The following is a 9,708-nucleotide window of genomic DNA, read 5'->3' as shown; positions in this document are numbered from 1 at the left end:
TTTCTTTTAAAACTGAAGAAGAACTCGTTCAAGCAATCGATAAATCAATACCTTAGCATATTGACAACAATTCTTTCCTCCACTTGCTAGACATTTGATCAAGGACGTTTTACCAACTGAAATAAAAAATGAGACAGTGGAGAAAATAACAAGGTTGTAACAAACCAATGGTCTTGCATGTTTTGGCAAGATTATTTCTGTTACTTTCATTTCAGATATTTGCCCTTTTTGGCTAATATTTCTGGCAATCAGCACTTAAAATAATAATGATATAATTATGCACTATCCCAAGGGCTTTTGTCATGTTCAACAACACTCTACTCGGCGGGTGTGACGCCGGGTGACGGCTAGTCTGTTACTAAAGAGGTCGAAAACAAAATCATTACTAAAAACAAGCTCCTACCTTTTCTACCGCCGACGATGGATATCGAAATATTTGAATTTTTTTTATTAGTATTATGCATTCTACAAAGTATAAATAAATAGAATAAAATATAGGTGATCATCACTACAAAAAGAAGCCAAGTTGAAAAATCATTGAAGTTGAAGTTGGAAAGGTATTTTGAAGAGCAATGTCTGCATTTTGAAGGAAATTCGAAAAGAAATGACGGCACTCTGAAGGGAAAGAATCACATTGATATTCATTCCAAGAAAAAAAATAAAAACACTCGAAAAAACAACATAAAACAAAAACGAAAAAAAATTTACAATAGTAAAAATTATACAATATGTAAAATTGCAAATATGATAGTAGATTGGGAGGGAAGAAGAAAAGAACAGATTGTTGCATCGAACACCCACCGCCCACCACCCAACGTCTGTTGTGTACATAGTGTAAACCAATCTCGACGCTTCCAGCGGAAAACGGAAAAACCGAACATATAAAAAAGCCAACTATACTTTCTACTACGAGAATTCATTATAAACAAAAAACAAAAATATTCAAAAAATGGATAATAATTTAAGTCTGTGATAATTGATATCATCATCTAGAGTACAATCAATTAATGAACGTGGCAGCATATTTCTATGCTGACCAAATATCCTCAGAGCTCATTTTGGTTTGTTTGTTTTTTGAATTTAATAATTGAATAACATTCTATAAAAATGGGCTTTCTTTGCATTATGAGGCGGGCGTTTGGTCCATCTGATTTGTGGCGGATGGCGTTGCAGCTGTGGCGGAGGCGGGTTGTAATTCTTTTATTTGTTTGATGAGGTACGTCTTTTCATCATTAAATTGCTCATCTTCTGCATGGTACGAAGAAAGATAAATACGTGAATTGCTGCTATGAGGAGACAATAGCAAGTTTCTGTGTTCGAGATAAATCGAGGGGGACGGTATAGAGCAAAGTTGACATGGGGCCAAAATCGCCGTCAACTTTGTTCGACGACGGTAAAAATACCAAAATGCCGTCGTCTGTTTATGTGAGCAAAGGCGACATAGAGCCGTACATCAATTATTCGACATAAAATCGGTATTGTAGGAATAGGAATGAGGGAGTCCGAAGTATGGGAGGTTAGTGAATTCAGTGGAAAGCTAAATTTTTGTGGGATGGTACTACCCATCTGCACTTTTAAGCTTCTGGATTTATTTGATTTCTAACGGGTTTTAAGCTACCTGCGATTTTGTAAAGGCCTGTGAGACGGACTAACTTACACTTTTGGTTTAGCCTCCTTGATAAAAAAATGAAGTCAGTTTCTCTGAATGATTCCCTATTAATAGCAAAGTAAACAAACATACCCGTCCTATCGGCGTGAAAGTGCATCAAAAACTCTACCAACTTTTCTTTATTTTTAAGCAGGATATCTAAGATAGGAGGCGTTTTGATGGGGTTTGCCACAAACACCTGAAAAATGAAAGGGGATTATTTTTTAAGAGAAATTCTAACTTTGAACATTCCGACCTAATAAAAAACACAAAGAAGTCATGTTATTGAGCTCCATAATATAGTTAAATATCTCATTATTTATCAAACAAAGAGACAATTCTGAAATCAGCTTCTGTTTTAATTGAAGATATCTGATCCTTGTATATATTGAAAACTAGTAGTCAGAACATAAATAGCAAACAGTCTAAGCCACAAAAAAATACTGGGTACCTTGAAAACATGGAAAGCTTCAAACTGGATATTCCGACTTTTATCTCTCAACATATTCATCATTAATTTTAAGTTTTCCGGATTGCTTATATATTTCGTCATCACTACAAAGTTGTGTCGATCAAGTAACAGTTCTCCTAAAAGCTGAAAAGGAGAACAAATACGATGTATCTCATTTTCTTCACAACACATTACACAAAATTGATTTCAAATTACTCTTTTTAAGTTCCAAATAAACGCCCCCCCCTCGTTTATTAATTTTTAAGAATATTTTCAGTTGTCAAAGAGAAGGTCCCTATTTTGCTCTAAATAGCCTGATTTTAGCCTATATTAACCTTATTATATTTTTGGGTTTTCAGAAGTACAATTTCCAACCCCCTGGCAATTAGGTCCCCCCCGTTTATTAAAATCTTGAAACTTTTCCAATCCCCCCCCCCTTTATTTGGAACCTAAGAGTAAGGAAAAAACTTTTTGTAAAAGGCAGCATTAATGATAATTATCTATAAAGAAAAGTTTTTGCTGAATAAATATAGAGAACAAAAAACTGTGGACTTGATTGAACTTAATAAATGGCTACTTTTGAATCAGAGGAGATATTCCACTCTCTTAAAAATAACAAACAGAAATAAAATTTAAATCATACTTTCAAAGATTGGCGTTTTGTCACATAATTTTCAGAGTCTAACAAAACTCTATAACATCCAAAGAACTAAAAGAAAAGATCAAATCAATTTTTGAAGAAAAAAAAACAGTTTTAAAAATGGATTTAGCTAGTGAGAGAATAACTTCAAATAATAAAATTCTGAAAGCTTTTCCTTTATAAATAACAAAACATTTGTACAAAAAGAGTTTTAAAGGAATGACCAGCAGATTTTCACATCTATATATATTATAATAAAGCAGCTAATTCTGGGAAGAACTTTTGCTTGCACCATAATTTGAAATTGTTGCAATAAAAAGTTATACCAAAACAGCGTCAGAATTTCGCAAACCCCTTTAACGGTCCAAAGGAATCATGGGTAATCAGGATGAACGCTCTTACATAACATCTTCCTGTATGTCCGAAGGTTTTTGTACAGGAAGCCATTATTGGGTGCAACGAGGCTCCTTTTTATTGTCTAGTTCATGTTCTGATTTTCCTTCTTACTTTAGGCATGTACAAACCATCTTTCACAGCGTTCAACACTTCTACTCTTTCTTAGACAGATACTCACTTAACCATGACTAACATACACCACACATAACCATATAAACAGGCACCTAGAGCTTAAGAACTGAAGCCCTTTCACACACACATTAATCACTGGAGTGAAATCAGTCCTGATTACCCATGATTCATTTCGATCGTGAAATAGTCTATGAAAAATCAGTATTTAACCCAAAATGAGGATATTCCGATATCAAAAGATTTTTCCGATTTTTGAATGTCAACAAAGTAAAAACCCAACATCACGGAAAAGGTTCACGAGATTGATCATTCTAAAAAGTATTTTTTTTGTTAATAACTTTTAATTGCGATATTTTCGAAATATGGTGTAAGTAGTGGTTTTCTTTTTAGAATTACTAAATCTTACAAAAATATCTGAAAATGAAAAACACCCATCTTTTTATTTGTTACCTTTTCATACTCCTCTTCAAGAAATTTGGAACTGGCCATTTTGTGACGTCTCAGAAGATCCTAGCAATAAGAGGAATATAAGAATACAGTAAAAATTTGATGTAGTATCTTGTTATCTAATAAAATGGTTATTCTTAAGTTTTCATAAATTTGAGCCTTGTGATATCTAGGGCCTGTGCAACCAGAAGGTCCTAGGAAGGCTTTTTGCAAATAAACAAACTGGAAGGTGAATGAAAGCTTGAGAAAATGGAACAAGTGAAAATAGATTAATGCAAACAAACAAACGTAACAAACAAACAAAGTAACAAAAGAGTAAAGGTTTAAAAAAAGCCCGTGAAATTCAAGACAGAGAACTTCCACAGAAAAATGGTCACATATTGAGCCTTGCCAATATATATACCATCTTTGGTGAAAAAGATAAATAAATAAAATAATGTTTTATAATCTCAAAGAAATTCAGAAAACATGTTTATTGCTGACAGGTAAAGCATGCAAAGTTAGAAATTTGATTTTTTTACAAAATACAAAATATCTGAAAAACTAAGGATGAAGAGTGACGAATATTGGAATAAAAATTACCCCTTGGAGTTGCGTCTATTAGCCACTTTATTGATTGACCCTCAACTTTGCTAATGAAGGTAGGGACCATATCACAATAATTAGGTTGGGGGTTGCTGATTATGAGATAACATTTTCTATTTGTTGTCTTTTTGCAAATTGATTAGGAGATAACTATGTGTTTACCTTGAATGTACTGAAGGCATCTGAGGCCACATCGAAAGTTGATAATTCCACATAATTAAATAAGTTATAAAATTTAGGGGATTTGATTATGAGAGCAGCCAGAGGCTCGTAACGAATACATTCTCGTAGAATCATTCCTGCGTTGACAGCTATTTCTGGTGTCTCATATCTATAAAGAAAATAAAGTCCTTCGTGAAAAAAAACAAGAAACAATAAACACAATAGCCAAGAATTATCAACCTACTATATAAAAAGGTTATATTACTATATATTTTATTACTATTTGCTTCTTTTCAACAGTGCTCATTCAAAATCAGTTTATTTCTGTGCATTGGCAAGATTGACAGCATTTTTCAAATCAAAAAACTATATAAGTCTTTCACAGCCTCCAACATGAGCACAACCCTTTTCTTTGAAATCCTTAATTTCAAATTGACATAAAAGCTTGTACGTTGAGAGTTAGAGAATGGTTTTCGTACCATTAAAAAGGTAAGTTTACACTTTTGCATTAAAGTTTATGCCCTTTTAAATCAAGTGATCAGGAGTTAAAGCCTTAAGTTTGGGACTGGGTAAATTGGCAAATTCAAACCGTATATACATGTCTCCTGGGTTTGGAGGGTTTTAAGTCAACATGAGTTGTGTACCTACATTGTTTGTCAACAAAAATTATCAAATCCATACATACCCTTTTAGTAGCGTAAAAAGGACTTCATTTTTATTGTTGATAAAATCAACAGTGGGTGCACGAGCACCAATCTGTCTTCTTAACAAAGCACCAAAGATTTGAACAACATCTTTACGTGCCTGAAAAAAAGAGAAAGTTTGCATTAGTCTTATCTGCAAAAAGGAAGCTTGAAAACGTAAAGAAATTTGTTTTAGAGGTGGGGAGCCCAACATACAACAACTGGAAAGCAAATCATGCTAACTTTTGAGCATAAACATAAACAATCTTTCCTTTCCTGTAAAGAAACACCTCAACAAAATATACCTTAAGGGAGCTAATTTTTGTACAAACTAATTTTTGTGTTTTTGGGTGCCTACCGCCAAAATTAGTTCTGCGAAATGCAATTTTTAGTAAAAATCCTCAAAAACCCACCTAGGAATATAAAAGGATTTCATAAAAAAATGCATGTCAACCACAAAAATTAGTTCCGAAAAATGCAAAAATTCCGTACCCTTGTACCGCAAAATTAACAACAGCCAAAATTAGTTCATACGAAAATTAGTTCCCTTAAGGTAATAGAAAATTTTGAAAAAATTCCGAAATTATTTGGCCAAAATTTGCCTAAACATTTTTCTTGAAAGTCTGTAAGTCCACATTTTATAAAAAGGATTACCATTTCACATTAAATGAGACGATTGTGCATGTACTTAAAACCTGATTTTTTGAAACTTTTTGACAAAAATTTGCCCAAAATATTTTTGTTTAAATCGGGGGCCGTCACATTTCAGTCAATCCTGAGAAAAGCTAGTAGCAGACGGACAGACAGTGGTTAATTTCCAAGACCTTTGAGGTAGGTCCAAAAACCCATTGGTAGAAATTCAGTTGTTCTTATTAATAAATAGAAATTCTTATTAGATGTACCTCAAAATCCAGCCTTTCCAGGTTTGTGATTAAGATGAGGAATACGTTGTTATTATAGAATTCTTGTGCTAATTGGGCAACTAATTCTGATTGATTGTCAGGTTGGTCTGAAAAAAAAAATTCAAAAGATAAATTACAAAGGGTAGGGTATTTGCAAAATTTAGTGTAACAAAATTTTCACGACGAAAAAAACTCATTTAAAAGTTTTCGGCCAATAATACATGCTAGAAAAAGATATGACCTGAAAAAAATAAAAATAATACCATTTCCAATTATCATATTTTTACATGTTTGAATTTGTTTTGAGATATCCTCGTGTGCCTATAACAAAAGTAAAGTAACAAGTTATACTTTTATGGACCTACCTGATAATAAAATTTTTTGAGAAAATAATTTGGAAATTATAATAATGAAAGCGTATCTATTGGGAGAAGCTATCAACACTATTAAAAAAGAATTTTGAAAAATGAATAAAAAAGCTTTTATTTAACGCCCTTGTACCTGCTTGTACACTTGTCTATATTAAATCAATATTAAAAAACTGTTACTATATATGGATAAAATTGATAGTGTCCTTACATTTATCAATAATCTAAATTATATTCAATTATAGGACATTGATCTATTAAAATTTGGACCCTTACAATTGCTCAAAATCGTAGGTAATATTGCAAACAAAAGGAGCGCTTGCACTTCGTTAAAGAAAAGAAATTTTTTCTTGGAGAAAAAAAGAATGGAAGTATTATCAATAGTTTTTATTTCTATTGTTGAATATTGATTGGAAGGGGGAGTTAAATTGAAATATTTAATTAAATCAACTCTCGCGCAATAATCGAACAATGGAGCACTTTCAAGAATTTGAACATCATTTAAATTCAATTTTTTACCTTACATTCAGCAATATTAGCTAAATAAAATTTTTGATCTATTTATAGTAACATTTTTTAAATATTGATTTAATATTGACAAAAATGCACAGCTTAATAAGAAGTCTCTAGAAAACTCGCACATCCACTTTTACCTATGCTGGTACCCTACTTTCATGCAAAAAAATTAATGATCCAAAAAATACATATTTTTAGCCATTTTTTGGCCCAAATTGACAAAAAACTTTTTTTCCAAAATCAGGCTTTTTCACATTTGAGGGTTTACCATTTTGGTTCTTTGTGCAAATCATCAGATGAACGAATGAAGAACGGTTATTAATTTATAGGACCTCCAGGTAGGTCCAAAAAGTCTAGTACAGATGATGTTACTTTCAAAATTTTTAAAGAAGAACAAGTTTAACTGTTACTGTAGAGGTGACATTGTTAATTTGTTACCTTTTCAGCCTTTTTGCCTTTCGAATCGGTGTCCAAAACTTGAAAACTCTCAGAAATGATCTTCACCACTTCAGATGGACTTTTCTTCGAGGAACCAAACAGTGGCATTTTGAAATCCTGAAAAGTCAATGAATTTGTAACAGTTATCAAATTATTTCATCAAATACTCGTTTTGTTCCTGATAAGGGTATAGAAAAATCTCACAGATTTGCAAAAAAGGGGCCATTATAATCTCTCATATTTTTTGTTCTTTTCTACTCAAACAGAAGAGAAGGTTTAAGTCAAAATGGTTTGTTTTTAGGGCATCAAAAACCTTCAAAAAGAACAACAGCAATCTAAATTCCAAGGGGTTAATTGATTCAATTCATTCCTGATGTAGGGTCAAGATCTCTCATTTTCTCAACACAAAAATTGGAACTTTCGCAGAGGTTAATTTTGCAGTCAAGAGAATTTTTTGTTTACAGTATGGCCTATTTTGCCCTAAATAGACAAATTTTAGAGGTGATTTTTTAAATCCTAACAATAAATGTGTTGTACGGAATTTAATTTCACATAATATACGTAAAAAAAACCATAAAATTGAATTCCAGGAAAAATTGTTCCACAAAAATCTCTTCCCTTAGGGGAGCCGTCCATATTTATTTGACAACGCAAAACGTTTTGACGTTTATGAGGGGGTGGGGTTTTTTCAAAAGTTAGGTTTGAGGTTGTAAGAAATCAAAGGTATACCTTTTCGTGAAAATTGCGAATAATTTGTTACCACCAACCACAATATACTTTTTAAGCTGTCGAAAATATATTTGTGCATGAATTACATGAAAATTTGCTCGCATAATCCCATTGGTTCGCACTATGATATCATTACATAATATTTTTATTGTTTGTGCTATCGAACAAACCACATCGCACAAATGGGCAAAGAAGGTGGTACGCCTAAAGCACGGCACGGACCTAACGCTAAGTGGAGCTTTTAATTTCTTTTTAAATAAAGGTTATTAGTTAAAAGAACACATACACGCACGGGAACAACCAAGTACATACTTTGCAATGGGAAAACTTTGATGAAAAAATGGTGACAACTTTTGGTATACATCGCTTGACGTAATCTGTGGGGCTGGGGGTTCAGAAGATAACAACGTCAATTTGACGTTATGCGTTGTCAAATGAATATGAACGGGTCCCCTTATTAAGGTATAATGTGTACATTATCCAAGCAACAATGCCTTCCCCTAGACAGTCTAAAGTGGGGCTCCACACAGCTCCACAGCCGATTTTTGGATCATATACAACAAGAAAAGATTTATAAGTTCCAGGTGTCAACAGTAATTTGCACTTAGTTTACACTTAATATGAATAAACTAATTGAGTTTCGTTTTAAAAAAACAACAAATAATTCAAAAATTACCAATAGTCGAAAGAAAAATGTTCCTCTTGTCTAAACTTTTATATATTCATCTAAAAAGAAAAAGATATGATGGGTTACTTGAACTACATAGCTAGTCATCACGCTCATTCAAAATTCATCGCAAAGGCTATAACCTGAATTCCCCAACTGATTTACTTGTAAAACTTGGTTGATTGTCGAACACAAGGGAAAAACATAAACTGAGTATTATCACAATTTTCAGATCTAATTGAGTTTTATCATGTCTTATCATGTTCCATTAGGCAAGACAAACTAATTTTTTCGTTCTACAGGAAAACCTTTAGAAAAAATTGGTCGGTTAGTCGGGATAATAAAAATAAATTTGAATTGGTCACGTGAAAGATTTTTGAAATGTAAATCGCAAAAATAAATCATTGTATTTGCACGAACTGGCGAACCAAAGGCGCTGTGGTAGTGGTCATTGACCTTGGTTGCTGCACAGGCGACTGAGGTTCGATTCCTACTCGCAGCGGTTCACTTGGCAAGTGAATGAACCTTTGCCCGGGTCAACCCATGTCATGTGAGGGGAATTGGGTAGTCAGTCCAAGGGTGCTGACGGGGCGCTCATTGAAAGCGCCTATAGTTGCGAAAATAGGCCTCAAAGCCTCCTGCAACTCAACCAAATAGAAATAGAACATGGGTTAATTTATAGGACCTCCACCAGGGTAGGTCCAAAAAGCCCTGTACAGGGATTGCTAATGAATTTAAAACACAGGTTGTAAAAAACCCTAGTTGTTTGTGAGCTTCTGTATCTAATGTGTTCTAAAGAAGAAACTTTGACGGACCCCAACTGATGCAAACGTGTACTCTCGCATCCCCCTTGACCAGTGAAGTATTTCTCTAGCCCTCTCTATTCCCTGGAGACAGAGCCTAAAATTTTATGCGACATAAAAGTTTTTGATATTGAAATGCAA

The 9,708-nt window shown here is 33.3% G+C and overlaps 1 protein-coding gene across 2 annotated transcripts; it reads right to left on the bottom strand.

Annotated features, from left to right (window-relative positions):
- Positions 1-616: 616 nt before the first annotated feature.
- Positions 617-8,835, bottom strand: LOC136802587 (calcium-binding protein 39-like). Of its 2 annotated transcripts, XM_067059341.1 has the most exons (11): positions 8,774-8,835; positions 7,369-7,485; positions 6,310-6,367; positions 6,047-6,153; positions 5,147-5,265; positions 4,462-4,630; positions 3,718-3,777; positions 2,743-2,808; positions 2,100-2,243; positions 1,742-1,847; positions 617-1,248 (listed from the first exon to the last, which is right to left on the bottom strand). In XM_067059341.1, the coding sequence occupies exons 2-11, from the start codon at positions 7,474-7,476 to the stop codon at positions 1,124-1,126; spliced, it is 1,062 nt and encodes a 353-aa protein (XP_066915442.1). In that variant the 5' UTR covers positions 7,477-7,485; positions 8,774-8,835; the 3' UTR covers positions 617-1,123. The 2 variants fall into 2 exon arrangements, with proteins under 2 accessions (XP_066915442.1, XP_066915443.1); XM_067059342.1 differs by lacking the exon at positions 3,718-3,777 and having other exon boundaries at positions 1,069-1,248.
- Between the last annotated feature and the right edge of the window lie 873 nt (positions 8,836-9,708).

Source organism: Clytia hemisphaerica, unplaced genomic scaffold (assembly GCF_902728285.1).
Source record: "Clytia hemisphaerica strain Z4C2 unplaced genomic scaffold, Clytia hemisphaerica genome assembly, whole genome shotgun sequence".
In the NCBI taxonomy this organism is placed as follows: domain Eukaryota; kingdom Metazoa; phylum Cnidaria; class Hydrozoa; order Leptothecata; family Clytiidae; genus Clytia; species Clytia hemisphaerica.
This window is presented reverse-complemented; position numbering and strand designations above follow the sequence as displayed.

Excerpts from the sequence above, each read along its gene's own strand:
- LOC136802587 (XM_067059341.1), bottom strand. The coding sequence starts at position 7,476 with ATGCCACTGTTTGGTTCCTCGAAGAAAAGTCCATCTGAAGTGGTGAAG. Across the intron at positions 5,266-6,046 it reads TGGAAAGGCTGGATTTTGAG|GCACGTAAAGATGTTGTTCA; the intron begins GTACATCTAATA and ends TCTTTTTTTCAG. Across the intron at positions 3,778-4,461 it reads ATGCCTTCAGTACATTCAAG|GATCTTCTGAGACGTCACAA; the intron begins GTAAACACATAG and ends TCTTATTGCTAG.